General features: G+C 39.9%; 1 protein-coding gene across 50 annotated transcripts in view; it reads left to right on the top strand.

Moving 5' to 3' along the window:
* Positions 1–22,476, top strand: part of SOX6 (SRY-box transcription factor 6) — a 443,885-nt gene that overhangs the window by 240,236 nt on the left and 181,173 nt on the right. For all 50 annotated transcript variants that reach the window (XM_083589534.1, XM_083589547.1, XM_083589512.1 and 47 more), the window contains one exon: positions 12,312–12,401. In XM_083589534.1, the coding sequence (XP_083445660.1) occupies positions 12,312–12,401 (90 nt within the window). The remainder of the gene's footprint in view (positions 1–12,311; positions 12,402–22,476) is intronic.

Here is a 22,476-nt window from a genome sequence, read left to right on the forward strand (position 1 = left end):
CCTAATATATCAATTAACACACACACACAGACACACGGGGGGGGGGGGGTGCAGATACATGCTCTGAGTCTGATGTTCCCCATCCCTGGCCTAAAATATCTATCATCTATCACAGGCAGCACAGTTAGTAAAGGCCCCTGTCTGAGCAAGCAGGCAGAGAGGCAGGCAGCCCTGGCCATGACTCTGGCCATGTGTTGCTTGCATCCTGATGTTGCACTATTTGCTTGAATTGACAATCAGGCAAGCGGTAGCCAGAGCAGAGTGTGAGTGGCAATGAAGTGCTGGTAGAGAGATCTGTGTACGTCATGTGGTCTACCTTGTGCCCCCTGAGCTAGCCTGCTGCTCTTAGGTGCATGCTAAGATGCTGTCTCAGCTGCCAGTCTGCGGGCCTTCTGCATTCTGGAATGATGAGGGGGATGGCAATCCTGTCCTTTGCCTCAGGCAGCAAAATGTCAGCCATAGGCATAGCATTTACTGAGCACAGTTCTCAAGCTCAGATTCCCACTTGTGACACATGCATGTCTTGTCTTTATTAGAAAGTATGTGACAGTTTTGGCATTATCTTCATATGTATATGTTGTCATAATTCCTGAGAATTACGAAAGACACCTGTGCATTTCAATGTGAGAAGTAATCTTAAAAGGACCAAATTCTGGGTTCTAAAAGGCAGTCATCCTTTTTTCCTTTTATACCTCAGGTTCTGTAATGATGCACCTCAAAGCCTGCAGCATTTACCTTAATAGCAAGCAGTTTTTTCTGCAGTGCTATAATAATGTCCTGGCACTTGAAACCATGTCTACTTTTCAGAAGAGGTGAAGGGATAATTTTGCCAGGGTGTTCTGGTAAGAACTCCACTTATGAGCTGATGAGACCTTGGAAAACTATAAACAAAGATGAGATTGTAGCTATTGTTTTCATTCTTTCTTATCCTCATTTGAAGTAATTTCAAATCAAGAGCTTATTATGTTGTCCTTTGTATATTTTAACATACAAAAGGAAACCTTTGGCAGGATCCCCGCTTTAGGCATTCTTTTTCATAGTAAGTGTTTTTATATTTTTAAGGTATTATTTGTGGGAGGTGGGTGGTGGGTTTCTTCCAAACATTAAGAATTATATTTCCTGATTCCTGGTTGTGTATTTTTATTTAGTGTGTTTCCTAGCCTTTTAAGTTTCCCTTTGTCAGAACCCTGGGGTGCACCATGATGATGATGTGTGTGATTCCTGCTCAGCCTTTTCAGATTTTGTGAATGTGCGCTCCAAGAGGAAAAGGATCACCACGATTTCATTCTGGGATCATTCCACTGAATCTTTCACCCAGTCACAGGATCCCCAACTTCTCTTGGGCAGCCAGTGTTGGAAATGTTTGACATAAGACCAATATATCTGTAGACCTGTGACTCTAGGATAATCACAGGGAGCACAGAGAACCCAGACCAATCATGAGCCACTTCTCTTGGGTGGTGTATTGAGAGGGGTGGTGGAATGAGTATACCCCACATCTTTCTGAGCCCGTGCTGCTGAAATGAGCATGTTCTCACCAGCTGTTGGCGTGCCATGGGTAGCATGGTAACATAAGATCTTAAAATATGTAAACATATTGGTTGTGCCACACTTATTCTAAAAAGGTGGGGGAAGCTTAATATTTCCAGGGAAACCCCTTACGATATGAGTTTTATTGTTTCAGAAGAAAAGAATAATCCACTGCTTGAATTATTTCAGCTATTTTAAATTTATCTTGTTAGAAAATAATTCCATGGTTGACTGCAACAATGCCTATATGTGTACACAATTTTGACTTCTTTTGTTTTTACATTGTAAGTTGCTTTGAGACATTTTGTGAAAAAGTGACAAATACCGTAATTGAAAGAGCATAAATCCTAGTGCAGAGCAGATGGCAATAAAAATAACATGAACCAGTTTATGTTGCCTTTCATAGACGTAAACTATAATGTGTCATCATGGAAGTTAATATCTATTTATTAAAAGAAAAATGGATATCGCTGAATCTTTAAGGACTCAGTAAGCATGCTGGCTTCTTAAAATAGGAGATACTATAAATTCTTTTGGTTACTGTACCTTAAGAAATATGATATATGATAGGAAAGAGCAATTAGATGCATAGTACTTGCTGAAAGTGTCAATTCATGTATTCATCTGCTCAAGAATTGCTAGTAAATTGTGCCCTCTTTTTATCCAAGTATCATTGATTGCTGTTTTGTGAATTCTGAGGCTACATTTCTCCAACATTACAGGTTACTCTGGAAATTAAATAATGGGAATTAAGTTTTCTCTTGGGTGGAAAATGGTGGTTATGTGAAATAGTGCTGCTTATCAACACTGTTAGGTAAATAGTTCAGGAGGATGCATTTAAGTGAATAAGGGCAATATAATATACAAATTCATTCCATAATGGAAGATAAAGGAGAAGAATGAAATGTACATTTTGTTTTGACAGGTTCAAAATATAATTTTGGCCTGTTAATGTGCCAAGACGGTGCATCTAAGCAGTTGTGCTGACATTTTGGAAAGCTCCCAATGGATTTTGCCTGGTACAGTGCTCATGGAATCAACATTTTATGGGAGTAAATCATATAATGTCCAAATAGTTCTGTGGCAATACAACTGTATTTTCTCAGGGAACTAAATGTATTTATTCACACTGATCCTGCATGTTTTAGTTGAGCAATCATTAGCATGTTTATAATGGTTCTAATTTAAAACGACATTTTCTGAATTTTATCCTTGAGTCATTTACAAATTGTTCATATTGAGTAAACAAAGGAAACAGATTGCATTTGATACTTAGTAATTTATCTGAAAGAAGAAGGGAGGGTTAATTGTCTCAAAGTTTTGCTCTGTTTGGGGAAGTATGTCCTTTTCTTTTCTTTTCTTTTCTTTTCTTTTCTTTTCTTTTCTTTTCTTTTCTTTTCTTTTCTTTTCTTTTCTTTCATTTGCTGCACAGTGCACCCCTTCCCCCTCTGTTCTTGAAGTGAAGAAGGGGGGAAAAAGCCTGGAGGAGTGAGGAAAATGAAAAATTAGGAGCAGGACAAGACTGACCACTCCCAGAGGGGAGTGTGGAGCAGAATTTGAGCTGGCACAAGATTATCTAAAACAGTTGGTGCATTCCTTAATGATCAAGTGCCTGAGAAGCCCAGCTCTCTCTCACAGAGCATCTGTGTTGATGTTTATATCTGTGCCTTGCTGTATGGGAAAAGCATGCTTTCTCTTCTTTCTCTGCTAAAAATAAAGAGGAATATAGCATTGTATGAGCTATTTTAGGAGAACAAAAACATCTGAAAGGTGAAAGGTTTTGTTTTTTAATAAATAAATTAAAGTAATAAAGGTCAGGGCTGAATCTTAGGCTCTCCCTGTATGTCGAGATGGAAACAAGATGGGGGGGAGGGAGGGCACATAGGCAGTGTGTGGTATTTTATCTATGTGCATTGAAGTTTTCACGAGAGATTCACTTTTTTTTAAAAAGCAAACCATTCTGGGATTTCTTGGTGTAGCCTGCAAGCTCTTTTTCTCAGTCAGGCTCAGCTTAGATTACAAGCCTGGCAACAGCCAGTATTTATATCGCAGCCTTTGGATTCGGAAAGACCAGAGTTTCAAGTGAGAGCTAGTAATAGTTTGGGAATATGTGTGGAATTCAGAGTAAAACGAATGCATTTTTAGTGCCTAATTATTTTTAGTGGGCTTACAGAGTTTTAATTAAAAGTCTAAGGCAACTCTCAAAGCTCTGAACGGTTCTAATTTTACCATTTTAAGGGAAAATATTTTTCACCAACAAGGGAAAGATGTATTAGGACCTGCAGATTCAGACATAGCTGTCAAGTGTCCCTTATTTGAAGGGACAGTCCCTTATTCCAGCGCCATGTCCCGCTGCTGTCCCTTATTGATAGATGTCCCTTAAATGTCCCTTAAATGATGTCCCTTAAATTTCAAATGAAGCAGCTCCTCTCCCTCCCTCCCTGCCGGCCAGGGAGGAGGGAGGCTCCAACTGTGTTGCTTGGCTGTGTTGCTCACCCAATAAAAAGTCTAAGAGCGACTGGGGGGTGGAGCTTGCATGCCTTGTGTGTGGCTAGATAATGCAAGCTGAGGGGGGTTTTGAATGCTGGACGCCATTTTGTTGCACGTGCTGCTGCAAACTTTGCAGTGCAAAGCCAGGCCGGGGAGCCACCTTAAGTTGAGGCTGCATAGGCCTTGTGGTGCATGTGATTCAGATTCTATTCAGTTGAACCTCTGGTTACAAAGTTGGTTGGACAGTGTTCTCGAAGCTACCAGCATGAGTTTGACCAGATTGCAGGAGGACAGGGAGACTGGAGTGAGGCTGCAGGTCCCTTATTTTGGCTGCTGGTCCCTTATTTTCAAATCTGTAAGTTGACAGCTATGGATTCAGAAGATTTCTTGTTTAAGGCCCTGCCTTGGGTACATATGCTTACTGACAATAATTGCAGTTAGGAAAAACCACGCTGATTTAGTTCCAGCTCCAGAACTCTTCTGTACCATGCACCCATGTACCTCCCTACCCCCCTCTACTTTAGCCCCCACAGTCTCTGTTGCTGGTGCTACCACAGCTGTTTGGATCAGTTGCAGCAGCATCTAGTAGTGGGGAGCTGCAATATGTAAGATACATGGAGATGAATTGTATGACTGCTCTTCATTATGTTTTTATAAAAACTGAAATAAAGCCTTTTATTAAAACAGTGCAAGTAGTTGATCCCACAGCAGGTAGACTAGGTGGGTCTGCAGACCCCCAGCTATGCTTGGCTGCCTGTGCTGCTGTAGGCAGTGGGGGAAATCACATCAATTCAGTGAGATATTTTGGTGGACCAACCTCTTCCTCCTCCTCCTCCTCCTCCTCCTCCTCCTCCTCCTCTTCTTTTTCTTTCATCAGTACTTCCTAATAATGCATGACTTCATAGTTTTGCTAGAACAGGCAACACACTCCTTGATTAACTCAATTTTTTATATAAGGAAGCAAATTCACTGGAGCCATCATTTTTTGAACCTCAGTTATTTGTCTCCTGTTTTGAAAATTCACCATGCATGCATCCTTCATATGTTTTGTGTCTATCAAAAAATATAGTTAATGTGACATGTGCCATTCTAATCTCTTGGATAGATATTCGTTTGGGATCCCGTACTACCCTCATAACGTCCTATTTTGTGGCCTTATGTTGCCTATTGCTGGTGGCAACGCCACTGGCAGTAATGTTTCTCGCACAGCAATCTCTGCAGCGGTATTGGATGCCTCCATGGCACTGAGTCCTCTCTCCCCTGTAGTACTGCACTTTAGGTGTGGTGCAACCCCCCCCCCAAATGAACACAGGCAAGCAGAAAGTGGTACCTCCAGATACTGTTGGACTACAACACCCATCTTTCCTAACATTAGCCGTGCCAGATGGTAATTTGAGTCCAACAACATCTGGAGGGTTCACATTGGCTATCTTTGTGGTAGGTAGTTTAGCTTAACTATACTGAGGACTGAGCTGATTTGAGAAGCCATGCATCCTAAGTATGAGTCAGATATGAGAAGCTATGCATCCTAAGTATGTATGGCAGAGCACTATGCACGTAGTATGGTCTAATGGTTGCTGCTGTTGGTGCTGCTTTGTTGCTGGCCAGTCACCCAAGTGATATCATTTTTTAATGTTTTGTGGGGGGTAAAGTTGCCCAGACCTGGTATGACCATGCTCCATTTTGCTGTGTTTCCGTTGAATGAGACCTAGTATTAATCATGTCTGGGGAAAATCTGCTAGAGTTCACTCCACTGTGGCAAATCAACACCTCCAGTCACGTAATGGTGCATTCACATAAAATATTCACCATATGAAATTGATGTGGCATAATTAATATGGGAATTGGGCCTTCAATGAGGGTCTCCTAAAAAGAAGGGAAACTGCAACAATCTCTGTCTGTTTGAAAATATAATGATTGTTCTGCATTCTGTTGTATTTTGTTGTATTATGACAGTTATCAGGTGATAAAAATAGGCAAGACTTCATTGTTTTTGTACTACAAATGTTAATATATTGAGGGTTATTCATGTTTTGAAATCATTGCTTGTGTTTTAGATCTAGTTAGAATTCCCTTCTCTCCCACCCAGACTTCTCCTGATACTCTAATATATTTTATATGTACTAAGACAAAAACAAATAAACAAGTCAATGTGATTGAAATGTTTTCCTGAATAATATCTATTTATTGCTTATAAATCTACCATACATTTGCCATCATTATTAATAAATAAATGTGCTTTTGTCTTCTGTCACTGTGTACCACCTGGATAAGGAAATGATTGTATGCAAAACAAGTCATGTTTTAGAACTCATATCAGCAATAATTATCAGTTTACAGTATTGTTACAACATGTTTTGAAAGAAGCTTATTATAAAAGAAAGAAAGAAAGTGGGCTTCTCAAAGCAGTGAGAGTAAGACAGTTGATCACACTTACCATTGATATGGATGTTATAAATATGCCACTGTGTACTATAGTGTTTTATTGAGTCTCAAAAAGTCAGAGCTGATTTGAAATAATAATGTCTGACAGTCAGGGCTTTGAAGTTTTGCTACGGCACACACACATTTAGGCTTTCTTTTATGTCTGACTTTTACCATAAAAAGCAAAACACACACATGGCATGAATGCATTCTTCATATCTGTATGTCAAAGAAAGTAATGTGAGGGCTACTTCAGTAAATTAAAAATAACCTGGGGGTAGACGAACCCTATGTAGATGGATGCAGGCCACTGGAAGGTCATAGTACTCAGGAAAGGTAGAACTGGGCTTCTTCACTTGTTGAAGGTCACAAGATTGGGATTGTAGTGGATGGGGGGGGGGTGGCGTGCGGGAGAAACCAACCCTTGATAGGATCAAGATGACTTTGATTTAGTCAGAAGAACTTAAGACCTTGATAGCCAGCACACTTGTTCTTCATTGGCAGTCAGAGATTCTTTCCATTCCAAAACTGATTGATTACTCAGTGGATAAATGTTAATTGTTTTCATCATGCCCTCTGATCACAGAGACATGCTTTTCATCTTTCTTTCTTTTTTTAAACCTGGAGCTCACATTATCTCTTAAAAAGCATTGTAGTGAATCTGAGCCCGGCCTTGGCTGGGGAGGGCGGGGTATAAATAAATAATTATTATTATTATTATTATTATTATTATTATTATTATTATTATCACTTCCCCTTTCTCTTCCCAGTGATGCCGCCCTGAGACGCCCTGTGTCGTCTTAACACCTTAAAATCAGCAATTGCATAAAATTGTACCAGCACACATGGATGAGCTCAGCAATAAACCAGATGATCACATATACAAGCTTTCGGGGTTTTCTTCTGATGCTATTTATTTCTTACACTTCAAACCCGCTTCCCAACCAAAGTTCTCATAGCAACAAATCATTAGTCACTGTGGGTTTTCTTACATGTGCGCATGAACTGCAGATCAGTACCTTAAGCTAAGGTACTTAAGCTAGTGCTTCTCCAGCCTAGTGTTCATTTTAGTTATCTTTCAAAGTCCTTGTGAGGCTAGGATTTGACAACTTATTTAATCGCATGCTACTTCACACATTCATTAAGAGTTGAACCTTAGTACCATTATTTCCTGTTAAAGAGACATTCACAATTAGATTAAATAGGCCTGTGAAACAGTAATGAAGATGCCTTCTGAGTGTGTGCAATATGGGATTTCACTCAGGTTTTAAGGAAAATGTCCGAGGGCTTTACCTCATTACCACAGAACCCTCCCTACCACGCTTTGCTTTCTAGCTTGGCACCTGGTCATCTGGTACTAAGAATATGTCCTGGGTCCTGTGTAGTTAGAGATAAAATTGAGTATAGGCAATAGGCATAGCTTTTCTTTGCCATAGTTTTCAGAGGTTTTGTTTGTTTGTTTTGGCTGTTTTGTTTCTGTTGTCACTAAAAAAGAAAACTTCAGTACACTTGTAATCGTAAAAAGCTACTCAAAGAGGGCCAGAGCTTACTAATAAAGGAGACATGATTTATCTCATTGTTCCACAGAAAGAATAATTTATAGACAATCATAAACACTCAGAAGAAACGTGGTGTACATGTGCATGTGTAAACTCTGCTTTGTTAGGAATCTGAGCTCTGCTTCATTTGGAGGCTAAGACCGTCAGGGGCTACTAACCACAATAACTATGCAGTACTTCGACTGTTAGAGGAAGTTTGCCTCTGAATGCAAGTTGCTGGGAATCATAACTTGGGAAAGGACTGTTCCACTCAAGTCTTGCTTGCCAGCTTTCCATAGGCATTTGGCAAGTCACTGTGAGAACAGAGTGCTGGTGTAGATGGGTCATTGACCCAATCCAGCAAAGCTCTCCTTACAGTGGGTAGGATTTTTGATTTCCAAATTCAGATCAATTGCTTGATAATACTGCCGCTTATAGGTCAGGGCATTTTTAAATAAACCCATGTTGTGGCACAGACAGGGACACGGGTGGCGCTGTGGTCTAAACCACTGAAACACTTGAGCTTGCCGATCGGAAAGTCGGCGGTTCGAATGCGTGTGATGGGGTGAGCTTCCATTGCTCTGTCCTAGCTTCTGCCAACCTAGCAGTGCAAGTAGATAAATAGGTACCGCTGCGGCGGGAAGGTAAATGGCATTTTCGTGCGCTCTGGTTTCTGTCATGGTGTTCCATTGTGCCAGAAGCAGTTTAGTCATGCTGGCCACATGATTTGGAAAGCTGTCTGTGGACAAATGCTGGCTTCCTCGGCCTGAAGTGAGATGAGCGCCGTATCCCATAGTCGCCTTTGATTGGACTTAACTGTCCAGGGGTCCTTTACCTTTACCATTTACTGGCACAGATGGGCTTGTTACACCAAGCACATACAAAAATGATACATTTGCCCATGGCATAGAATCAAGAAATATTTATAAACAGGAATCCATCAGGTTGGAGAGTGCATGGTTTTTATAGTCACTTTGAAATGGGGTCATAATTCCAATTTTACCAGTACTGTTACACACCACCTTAATCTCCATGAGTGGTACAAGATTCCAGGGGTTCTAGGCACTTACCCAGGGTTTGTGTTTTCTTTTGGGAATAAGGCACAGCGACTGTGGTATCTTTATGATACGTGATTTTATTTATGCAGATATATAACCTGCACCTAGATGGAGGGACTGCAGAACATTCACATCCTGTGAGGATCTGGCTTCCCCCCTAAGGGCAGCATTGGATTCAAAGGAGGGGGAAAAGCCATCCTCTGTGTCTCTTTGTTTCAGCCTGTCATCCCCAGCTCATTTGGAGTTCTGCCCCTTCTTCTCCTTCTGATTACTGAGTCCAAGGACCTCCGCCAGGCTACATCATTTAGAGCTGAAACCCTCAACCTGGCCTTTGCTCACTAGCACCCAGCGATGAAGGGCCCCAACCCCATTTGCCTGGCTGTGATGGTTTCCTTGATGGGCCATCACTGTCCTTTGTCCCCTGCTAATGTCCCATCCAGGGACGTGGGTGGTGCTGTGGGTTAAACCACAGAGCCTAGGACCTGCCGATCAGAAGGTCGGCGGTTCGAATCCCCGCAACGGGGTGAGCTCCTGTTGCTGGGTCCCTGCTCCTGCCAACCTAGCAGTTCAAAAGCACGTCAAAGTGCAAGTAGATAAATAGGTACCGCTCTGGCGGGAAGGTAAACGGCATTTCTGTGTGCTGCTCTGGTTCACCAGAAGTGGCTTAGTCATGCTGGCCACATGACCCGGAAGCTGTACGCCGGCTCCCTCAGCCAATAAAGCAAGATGAGCGCCGCAACCCCAGAGTCAGCCATGACTGGACCTAGCGGTCACAGGTCCCTTTACCTTTAATGTCCCATCCAGTTAACTCTGCAGAGCTGGCTTGGCTCATTAGCATAGCTAAATCCAGGAGGTTTCCACATTTGGCAAAACTTAATCAAAGCTTAATCAGTTCTCACTTTTACTAAATCATGACACATTTAGGAGGATCTAGCCCACCTCAACTCATAACAGTATTCTTCTTATTAATAATTTCATTTATAGACTGCCCTTTGTTAATGGCCACAAACAATTTACAATACATTAAAAAGTGATCAATGACCTGTACAGTTAGTGAAACCATACTACACAGCATTTCAAACTGTAACCATTTTCAATTCATAGTAATCAGGATAACACTAAATTACTATAAATTATAAATAACTATAAATTACTAATTGTATAAATTATAAATAACTATAAAATACTAATTGTTATTAACACAATAATAATTTCTATATAGATACCAACCCAGAGTTTTCTCAGCATTCCATTTTTTCCATACCACTAATGTATGAGGGCCTTTCCACATTTACTGCAATGGACCCCCCAGCTCCTTTTAAATAAATAGGGAAGCCCTTGTGGCCAGGGAAGCTGTGCCTAACCCTAACCCTGCAGGAAAGGACAGAACTGGTCGGCTGTAGGAACCCAGTTCTAAATATATCGGGCTTTATTTGTTTATTTTTGTGGAACTAATGCTCCCTCCATTGTGTCCAGCATCTTGAAAAAATGCTCACACATTCTTTAGAAATTATGTAAGGTGTAACTTTTGGTCGTTTGTGCTGAGCAGAAACTCGAAAATGTTCAGTCTGCCTGGAACATACTTTTCCCCAACTGTTTATCAAGTCCCATTGATTTAATTGGACCATCTGTTTTATTTCCTCTGGATTGCTCCCTTGACACTCATACTGGATTTTGTAATCTCTTCCCCTAATCAAACTATGGTGTATCCAGTGTTAGCCATACTCAGAGTAGACCCTTGAAAACCATAGACTTAATAAGTACCTTAAGACTCTTTATTCCAGTGCTCTATTAACATTGGATCTAACCTTCTGTGTACATATAGAAACTTACAAATTCACACTGGAGAAGGACAGGTTCTTGATTTGTTTGACAACAGATAATCTTTGGGTTAGGCAACTATGCATTTTTCAGGCTGCTCCTTCCCAGCACTGCAGTTTTAGCAGAACCTGCACTTTCTTAATATTATTTCTATTTTCTGAGATTTCAGATCTTGCCTAACCTCAAAGATTTGGATTGTGCTTTCATTGGCCACAACCTGATATAGGGAGATATATCACAGCTGAGCTGTCAATATGTTTTCAGACAATTGCCATTTGTCGATAAAAGAAAAGAAAGCTTTGTTTTGTATATGTTATCAAGAGAAGAGAGATAGCTAGATAGATAGATAGATAAATAAATATTCATTGCCATTTGTGTGTGTGTTTAATGCTTCTCTATTTATATAAGTTTTAAAAATACTACATAAAAGGTGCCTTAAAAATCAGGCATATCTTTTTGTTCCTTGATTCATTTTGCTCTAATACTGTATTGTCATAAACTGGGCAAAAGTATCCTACTTTAAATATTTTATTGTTAACTTTCTGTAAATATCAATATAAAGCCAGCGTTCTTTGTTTTTGGCAGGGCACAAGAGATGCAGCTTTTTAAACTGATGATATCACAGAAAAGGACAAATTATAATGTTCTATCGATAATTGGTGGTTATTTGTTGATTCTTCTATTATCTGGCCAAAACTCATAAAAATAATAAAGGCTTGTAATTGTTAAAATTAAATTATTTGTTTTATTGTGTATCAAGTATTTTAATGCTGTCTATTACAACTTAGTGCTTCTTAATTTTGCTCTTTTTTGAAAGGATATAATTAGTATATTGGCTTTCCCTACTAAAATATTACTTGGGGGTGCAGGGATGCATAAGCTGTGCTGTCCTTCCAAAGACACTTCTACAGTGTTGCAACCAAAACTTGTATAAAGATTGTAATGTAACTTTTATTGTGATAAAATGGCAACACGTAACCCTTGGGATTTGTCCACACTGGAGCAAAATGTGGATTCACATCAGAGTGTCTGCCTGTTAACACAGGGGCATTCATATGACATCTTCCCCCATCACAGTGTTTTCCCAGACATTTCCTCCTTTATATGTGGGATTTATTGATCCTTTAGTAGTTCAAATCGGGGGGGGGGGGGGATGCATTTTAAGTGAGTAAGGCCAGGTCCAGGGACAATACAGCTGTACCTCAGAAGTCAAACAGAATCCATTCTGGAAGTCTGTTTGACTTCCAAAACGTTTGGAAACCAAAGCGTGGCTTCCGATTGGCTGCAAGTACAGCGGCAGCAGATGGTATGACACGGAAGTTGTGCAGGAAGTTAGATTGTTCAATGCAAAATACTTATTTTATTGTGCAGCAGCTCAAAATATCTGCATGTTGATTTCACTAACATTTAAGTTTTTATTAACGCTTTCTCTCCCCTCTTGTTTTCATAGATTCATCTTGCGTAGAAAAGTTACTTTCTAAAGACTGGAAGGAGAAAATGGAAAGATTAAACACAAGTGAACTCCTCGGAGAAATTAAAGGTATAGTATAAATTAGACACCATATTTTATTTTGAAAAGCAGATTTTTTTAATAGTGCAAAAAGTCCTATTGACGTTTACCCCCGACTTTCCAAGAATACTAATAGGACTTCTCTGCATGTGGTGAAGTAAATAGCTTTTTAGTGAGGAGCCTGCTCTGGAACTATGGATTTTGTGTTCAGGCAGGTTTCATTTTTTGGATCAGGTCTGTCTCAGATTCATTGAACTCTGCAAAGTTGAGTTATGTTCTTAAGCCTGCATTGGCTTTCTGGTTGGTACATGCTGCATAGGAGTGTCCTAAGATGTATAATATACACAGGTGGCCGCCTCCTATAGTGAACATGGAGGCAAGGGATTTCCGGAGAAAAAGTTCCTTGTATCCTGCAATAAAGCTCTCCAATGTTCCTTTTGTATACTATAGTTCGCAACCACAAACATGGAACCATGCTTCCTAGTTGTTTCCTTGGGCTACCGCTCTCAATCAGTGTATGTATGTTTTTGGTTATTAATATATTTATACACCATCAGTTATGTGGACTTTTTAAGGTGGTGTTCAGCAGTACAATAAAATCCATATAGAAACACAATTAAATACAAGTCCAGTGAAGCAGCAAAATAATATTTAAATTTCTAACAGAGACTAACATCAATAGATTGGAAAGGTCATGGAGAGCAATTAAGTTTTTAGCATGCACCAGAATTGTAATCTGGATCTTCTGGATCAAGATTAAGGACAGCCCCACCTAGAGCATACATATTATAGTAAATGAGTATTGAGGTTACGAAGCCATGGGTGCTGTGGCAAGGCTAACTGTCCAGGAATGGCCATGCTGTAGAATACATGTACTCCAGGACAGTCTGTTAGTGATTCTGAACAGTATTTCATTAAGAAAACATTGCTTAGTGTTTTGTTTGAAAATGTAGGGATTTGTCAGGTTTTACTACTTAATTGTGTTTGTGTTGTGTAGTTATTCTTTCCTCCTTCCCAGATTCACCGATTGTTCACAGTGGAGCTGTGAAGCAACATTGTAAGACGGAAACAAGTTAGGTGATTGTGGAGGGGGTGGGCAGAGAATCTCAATAGCAAGAAACAAAGGTGTGGTTCTGTGAGGAAGAGCTGCTCTTTGCACTGACTGTTACTGGGGAGTTCTCTGCTTTATCAGACAGAAGGCGTTGTTCTTAAGGATAAATGAAGCACATACTCTCCCTTTGAAAAAGTGGCCTGCAATACTGGCAGATCAGTTATGGGGAAGGATGCCAGGAAAAAAGGGGAAAAGGCAGCCAAGCTCTTCCGTGCCTGCGTGTTTGCTATGCCAACCTTGTTTACCAAAACAAAGAGATGTGAAAATATTAGTCATAATACAAGACATATAGTGGAAGGTGCATTTTTTGGCCTTAAGGTAGATGTTTAATTGCCTTGATCTTATTTAAAATTAGAGTCTATATCTGTTTATAATAGACTTGATAAGATAAACATTGGAGGGGAATTGCTTCTCTACTCCCTGGACACAATTAATTTTATGTTGCATGTAGTACTTACAGGCAGTTCACCACAATGCTTTTCTGCATGCATCCAAGTGAAATTAGTTGAAGCTGCTTGCTGGCTTATTTATTTGAGTGCGATGTTTATCATCTTTTGGACATAAGCAACAATTCCTGAACACTCTGGGTTATTTTCCAGTGGACAGAACTGGTGATCCTTATGAGGTCCTGGCTCTCTGTAGCACATCAAGATGCAGAGGGCCATAGATATGATCACTCCCGAGCATCATCTACAAGACTGTGGAGCATATTCATCCTCCTGGTATACTGGGGAGGTATGTGTTATGAAGCAGGTTGGATGATGGCTAAAGTGTAAGTGGCAAAAGCCTTATTGGGAAGACAACCAAGCACATGTTATAGCACATAATCATGCCTGCTGCATGGTGATGAATGCAGCAAAGAATCCCAACTTCTACTGCCATCATGTCAGCTCAACAGAACTCCTTAGGGGTGGTCCATAGACTGGTGTCACCCAGGGGTTTTTTTCAGCTGGAACTCACCAGAACTTAGTTCCAGCACCCCTCAGGTGAGCACCAATGCCATTATAAGAGAACAAGGGACATGTTCGTGGTGAGTTCTGGCACCTCTTTTTCTAGACCAAAAGCACTTGTGTCACTTATATTGGTGGATGGAGCCTGGGACATTTCAGAGGGTTAAATGAGGTTTCCAATGCTCCATCAAGCCTTGTTTTGTGGGATCAGTTTCCGTTTTTGCAGCCTGAAGAGGTTTACAAGATGGTTGTGAGTATGCACCCACTGATGCTACCTCTTGGCTCTTTGCCCTCATGGCAGATTAAATCTAGGTGGGTCAGGAGGATAACTGGTTGAGTTCATATTTGCATGAAGAGGTGGTGCATGCAACCTTGAAGGTGTAGTAATGTAGCCACTCCTGAAAAAAAGCCCACCCTGGACCTGATTATGTTTAACAGGGTACTCAATATGCACCCACACTGTGCATATTCCTTGATCTGTATCAAGTTTCATGCTGATGGCTTGTGATAGGTTGTTTGTGGGGGCAAATGACATGACATATAACTGCGTGTTTACAGGATTTGCTCTGGCTGCCAATCTGCGACTGTGCTAAGTTCAAGGTTTTGGTATATAAGACCATATAGAGGTTAGCTCTTCAAAGGTTAAAAGATCAAAATTTCATTGGGCTAGTGCTCCCAAATAGCTCCCATCCAATATTAATGAATGGAAAATGACTTAATTAGAAATATCTCCAGCAGTAATTTTACATGCAAAATCTTCCTTCCTTCCTTCCTTCCTTCCTTCCTTCCTTCCTTCCTTCCTTCCTTCCTTATGTAAATAAAATTTACCTTATGTAAATAAAATATCGAGGTATACAATGACAGTGATTTAAAGCCCCACCCCCATTTTCCAACTTTCCCAGTCAACTATCGGAAAGCATGGTGCCCCTTATTGCCACAAATAGCCTGTTTTTAGTTTTGTTTCACATGTCTACATAAATCTCTTACTTAGCAGAGTCCTGCAAGCATCACACTATTGTTCCACTGAAATAGCCTCCAGTGGTTTCTCTCAAAATACAGGGTCTTTGAAGATCAAATAAAGGAGGCCAGTCCATACACAACATAAGCAGTTATGCTATCTCCAAGAGTCATGATGGTTCTAGCAGCCTTGTAGATAGAAGGCTTCTGGGTCACAATCTAGTGGGTGAAGTGTTCTGGCTTCCATTTCTAGAGGAGTATACTACTGGAACATAAGCTATATTTACACACATTGTGGCTTAAATGTCACATGCAGTCTTTCTTTGTACAGTATGCTCTATTTTTGGATGGACATTGACGGATGTGCATAGCTTTACCCACTACAGAAAAGCATTTGCATTGTATGACTCTTTGACTTGCACATAATTCTTTAATTCCACCGTGCAAAGATCTTCTTCTTTGATAAATTAAAGTGAGTTCAAAGCTTTTGTTTGTAATTCCGGTGTCCTAAGAATAATTAGCAAACAGAGAGGCCTGTGCTAGTTTCAAGATTTTAAGAGCTTGATAAGAGTTGACCTACTGCATAAGAGATTTCCACTATAAAATACACTGTGCATATTCCTTTATCTGTATCAAGTTTCATGCTGATGGCTTGTGATAGAAATAGCTGTTACTCTCTTCAGAGAAGAGAATTGTGAGGAAAGATGGAGTATACCGGTATGTTGTAATTGTGATAGGAGTAGGATTGGTATCCATTCTGTGAAGGTTGTGCTACTACGTTGTTGCTAGAAGTGCTGCCTCTTGCTTTCAGAGGGAGGCATAAAGTGGGATAATTGGTATTACGGTTGTATTAGGAATTCAGAAAGAGAAAAATGTAGGTTAGCTGTCAGAGGTTCAGCAAGCATGATAACAAGAATACACAGGAACTCTGTGAGCAATAGAAGGCTGAAAAGATTACCGTATTAGTTTTCTTTACAGTTTATTTGAGATGCATTGAGATTATTTCTCTAATAGTGCCAAAATCCCTTTTGGCAAGTCACAAGTGTATACCGCAGCCTACTTTATAAATATATATGGCTTATATATCACAGGAGCACCCATAGGTTTTTAATTATGCCACTTTGTACGGCTGTAGACATTTCAAAGCTCCCCTTTGTGCTCTCTGTTATAAACGTCTTTTCCTTCTTTTGAAGTCTACATGATATACATATGAGCAATTAAAAACACAGCTCAGGGTTGGAGACACAAGGTCTTCTTAATTAAAACTCAAACAAAAGCTACAAGCAAAGCCCCCCTCACTCTATGATTAAGGTCTAAAGTGTTACAATATATTAGAATCATTGTTAACTGCTAGGGTTTAAAAAATCAATATACAGGAAAAAGATCAGTTGGTTCCAATTAGAGAAATCAATGTAAATACGAAACAGAGGGGAGAAACCCTTAAACCCAGTAGCAGGTCCTGATTAGTAATATACTACAGGGCATAAAATTATTTTTAGTAATGAATTTATTAAAGTGACCACATGGAATAAAATGCTTAATTTTCCATAGTACTGATATGCAGTGTAAATATGTCTTAAATATATTGTTTATTGGCTGTTTATTGTATATAGGAAGAAAACAAAATGAGACTCCAATATTTCTACAACTAAGCATATTTAAGTGCATAACCCCCCCCCCCATTGAAATCAGTAAAAGTGCTTAACTCTGGGTGGATCATGCATTAAACATGCAATGAAACTTTTTACTCATGGCTGGCCACTAAGATTTCTGTTTCTTATGAGACTACTGTTTGTGTGAAGTGTCTCAAATGCATAACCCCCCCCCCCAAAAAAAGAGGTGTCAGGGTTGAAGCAGAAACAAGTCAGCACTAAGTCACCAATGTCAGTGAAATGAAATCCTTATTCAAGTAAACCTAAATACAATTCAGGCCTAGTGGTCTCAGCAATCCTTCCTGGTAGGTCTTGCCCTGATGACAAAGTTGTGAGGACTGAAGGTCCCTGTCTTCCCACCCTTCTCTAAGGCTCCTCAAGTGTTCCCCCCCCCCCACGGTCTCAAACTGCATCTGCACACAACTGATCTGTGTTCCATTTTTTCTGCATGTTCTCAGAGACTGGGGGGGGGGGAGAGCTGGTAGCAGCAGGAGGGGAAGACTCCCTGAATTCTTCAGAAGCCTCTTCACCCCCTTCCTCTGCACCCTCTGTTTCAGCCTCAGAGTCTGAACTACACTCTGGCACACACTCTTCCTGCTCACTAAACCCTGTTGCTCCTCCAGCTCCCCCCCCCCAACAGTCTTCTCTCTCTGACCACCTATCGTTATCCCACCACCAATCCCCTTGCTATTGAGCCTTCTTCCCCTGGGAGTTCAGCTGGGGGTTCTCCAGCTGGTGCCTCCCAGCACTCCTCTGCACCCAGCCAGTCCATGGCATGAGGTAGCATGCCTTGTGCCCCTCCTGTAATTGGCCATGAGAGTGACTATCTTGCATGTGAACAGATAAACCATATATTTTCACTCATAAAGTTATCCCAGGATTAGATATAAATAAATAAATATTTGGTAGGTCTCTAATTTGAGAATTTTATATAACCTTCTTCAGAAACTATGGTGTTCAGATCCCCTCACTCCAAGACAACTCTAAATTCTAGCTCATTGAGTTGACAGTAATGAGCAAGCTTGCTCAGGCCAAACAAGTAAATTACTTCAAGTAACAGCTTTCCAGAACGCACCTTTAGCAGAACAGTTGTCAGTATCTTGAATTGTAGCTACAAATTCCAGTCATAGCATGAGACTTACCTCATTCTGAAGTTCATTTATAGTAACAGAGTTAGCCAGGCCCAACAGGCCATAAAAACAATAAGTACGAAATGGATTGCAAACAAAAGAAGCTGAAGAAGAGTATACATTTGCATGTGGACCACTCTATGTCTCATTTTTCAGTCTTTGTCCTGAACAATATAGTAAAAAGACATGTCTGGAAACTGATTTTCATAATATTGGTAAATCATGAGGCATTGGTTTTTTAAAAGAAATTATTCAATGCTGTTATGCTCCAGATTTATTTCTTTTTAAAAACATTCAGGTGGCAAAACTAGAGAAATTCTATGTCTGAGACCATAGAAACAGCAGAGAGATTTCAAAATGGCTTGATGTGCTAAGGCAGTGGTTCTCAAAGGGTGCAGTGTGCCACACTGGTGTGGCAGGAGAGGATGGGAAGTGTGGAAAGATTCAAGGATGATCAATATTATATTTTGGGAATGATTCATGTAGCTGCATTGTTTTAGAGTTTCTAGATGTCCCATGATCATATTAGAAAGTAGTTGTGTTCTATGTTATAAATCAAGCACTGCTAGCAGTTGTTTCTTTTTGTTCTTCAATGTATTTCTTGAAGGACCTTACATAATAATCGCAGGGTCTGGAATGGTTCAAATGGGGAGAGGCAGACCTTGAGATATTGCAGTCCTGAGCTATTTAAGGGTTTAAAGCTATTTAATAGTTTTTTTTAGCTATTTAAGGCTGGATAGGTCAAAACCAGCACTTTGAAATGGGCCTGAAAACTAATTGGCAGCCAGTGCTGTTGGGCCAGGATCAGTGCAATATGCTCAAACAGTCTTGCCTCTCTGAACAACCTGGCTGCTGAATTTTGCAGTTTCCAAACTGTCTCCAGAGGCAGCCCTACATAAAACTAGGGTTACCATATTTCAAACAGTGAAAATCCGGACAGAAAAGTTGTTGAGCTCCCTCAGAGGGAGTGTAACCCCATCAAAAGCAGGTGACCTCTCATCCATCTGGTCTAGGGAACCCACTAACAGTGCCTCAATCTTCTCTAGATTGAGCTTCAGTTTGTTGGCTCTCATCTAGTCCATTACTAAGGCAATACAATGGTTCAGCACATCGACTGCCTCACTGGCAGATGTAAAGATGAAGTAGATCTCTGTGTTATCAGCATATTGCTGACAATATACTCCAAAACTCCAGATGATCCCATTCAGTGGTTTCATGTAGATGTTAAATAGCACAGAGGATAAAATTGAACCCTGAGAAACTCCACATTGAAGGCTCCATGTGGCTGAAGAGCATTCCCCAAGGATCACCCTCTGGGAACAACCATCCAAGAAAGACCAGAACCACTGCAAAGTGGTCTTACCAACCTGCAACTCAGACAGCCACTCCAGAAGGCTACCATGGTTGGTACTGAGAGCCACTGAGAGGTCGTGGAGAATTAACAGGGACACATTTCCTCAGTCTCTCTCCCGACGGGGTCATTATACAAGGTGACCAAAGCAGTTTTGGTGCCAAAACCAGGCCTGAATGCCAATGGAAATGGAGCTAGAAAATCAGTTTCTTCCAAGAGCTTCTGGATCTGGTCTGCAGCCCACCCACTTTGAACATACCCAGTTCAAAGAAACTGAAGAAACCTCTTTTATTATCCCATCCAAGTCTCATGGCAGATCAGGGATTTGGATTGTGTCCTACAGTATCATATTTGTTTCGCGAGTAGGGCTCCACTGCTTTATATCCTTCATTTTCTTTGATGAACATTGTGGCAACTCAGGTAGGAGGGGAGGAATTTTGGCCACATTTTCAAGCAAACTGATCTAATTTTTACCTCCTGGACTAATGCACTGATTCTTCAGATTTCACATCTCCACATTTTGTGATACAGTTCTAGGCTCAAGAAATGTACCAAACTCTGTTCAAAAATACTTTAGAATGAAATACATACTTTAGAAATGCATGCATTAGATAAAATAGTTATTTAAAAATATTTGTATGAATATGCACACATAAGTAAATGACATGGCCAGAAACAACCAATCTTAGGAGACAAAACATAATTATTCAAATCAAACATATTATTAATAATAACAATACACCCAACAGAAAATATTACTATATTTATGTAATTAAGTAATTAATTAAAAACAGTTTCATGCAAAATTCTATTTTAAAAAATTCACAGCAATCTAAAATACAAATTTATTAAAGTCAAATTCACAAACTTTGTTCATTCACTGATTCAGATATGAAATGGATAGCAAAATGAGTGATAAGAAGCAGAACCTTCCCTTAGTTTGCAGGTAGGTTCTTGTTTTGAAGACGTTTCAGAGCATAATCATTTATAAAATGCACAAAGTAAACTAATTCACAGATATATGACCTCAGCCCAGTACAGATTCCACCAGAGTTGGCATTTTATGAACGAGGTTCTCAAAAGAAGCAAATATAAAACATGATTGTATATATAGTTATTTTTAAAAGCATTGCTTTATGCTAGCTATTAATGCTGAATATGTGTACAGTATTCTGAGAAAATCAGGTCAATTGTTTATGTACCAAGTTATGATCTACATATTAAATCTTATTGGATGGAGGAGCTTGAAAATGGCTTGCCGTGTAATGGATTCTCCATGCAGCTCTGTGACATGTATCATGGCGACTCACATGATTGTTCTTGTTGGTAGGGAGAGTTTGCACACCAGTGTGAATAGGTCAGGTAGAAAACTCCACTTCCCATCAATGATCCATATGGCAGTGCACGCTACACATTACATGGCTGCTGTAGCAAATCTTGTATGCGAAGACTGATGTCTTTGTCTGATGAACCTAAGATGTAAATTTACTCTGAATATTCAGGTTCTTATCCAGTCTGTCATATGTACATTTATATTAGGGAAGAGGCAATGCTACAAAATAACTATCTTCGCATAGTAAGCATAGGGAATTTTGTGGTTCTGGGATCCATTACACTAATTTGTGATTGCACATAGGGCAATGGAAAGGCCTGTTGGACATGGAGAGGCAGTGATGGATAACCTTCTAATATGATTTACTATATGGCATCAGTGGTTTTTGATTTATCCTCATAATAATGTGCATAACAATTCTTGCAGAGGTATAGAGCAATCTGCCATCTGCTTTAAAATGTTGCATTATAGATTGAACTAAGTGATCAGCTAGCTTGCTTATGTTTAGAACAAATTGTAATGCCTATTAAGATTTGTTTAAATAGGTTTCCATCACAACAGGTGCACAATTATTTTATGAGTAAAATATTATAAGCTTTCTAAATTAGCCAGGGCAAAATGCAAGTTGCCTGATTAAATAATCAAATCTGATGCTTAAAATGCACCTGATTTCGACAGGAATTTTAAGATGTGAAGTTCCAATCTATTGGTAGGTTTTTTCTTCCACTCTGCAGAAACTGATTGTTTGTAGCAAGCAAGTGGCAGCTTGCAGAATAACTGGTTAGGTGTGTTTTACATAATTTGCCTTACATTATACCCGGTTGGCGGGGGGGGGGGGGAGAACACTAAAATGCTGCTAATAATAGGCTGTACCAGGGGAAGCGTTATAGTCTGTGATAAAAATACGAGTACATCATGCAAAATAGTCTTCCATATTCTTTTAGGAGAGATAACTGTATGAAACCTATGTAATTCAGTATTGAATTACTGAATTACTCTGTACATAACAGGATATGGAAACCAATTTCTAACTCATGCACACTCCATGCACGCTCCACCCATTATGTCTAGAACTTGCTACATAAGTGCGCACATATATCCTTAGACTTATTTGGTCCACCCATTTGATCCCTGCACCCCTTTTGTGGTTGGTGGACTGTGTGGGTGGGATATACCTATTTAGGGACCTATTGTATACATGTGCATGCTCTATCAAATAACACAGTGAATAAATGTGTACACGTAACAAATTTGTTTCCATTTTCAGAAATGTCTGCAGCTTACATGCCAGGCTGGTGTGTGATGCAATCTGCAACATGTGTTAGGTGTTTTCTTCCTGTTGTTTTTGCATGGGAAAAGCCTTCTGAATGTAAAGTACAATATACAATTGCACCAGATACTGTACAGTTGGAGGCAAATTTTCATCAGGCACATTTATTGTGTAGCTTGGTTGTACAAGGTGGCTATTCCACAGCTGGCCTGGAACTTAATTTATTTCTCAGATACAATCCCCATGGCAGATATATCTTGATATTGTTCTTTGCCATTCTTTAAATATTGCCACTCCTTTAATTATTGGGATTGATTGAAATAAAAACAACATTTTCGGTAGCACATTCAT

This window comes from Podarcis filfolensis (genome assembly GCF_964270895.1).
Source record: "Podarcis filfolensis genome assembly, chromosome: 1".
In the NCBI taxonomy this organism is placed as follows: domain Eukaryota; kingdom Metazoa; phylum Chordata; class Lepidosauria; order Squamata; family Lacertidae; genus Podarcis; species Podarcis filfolensis.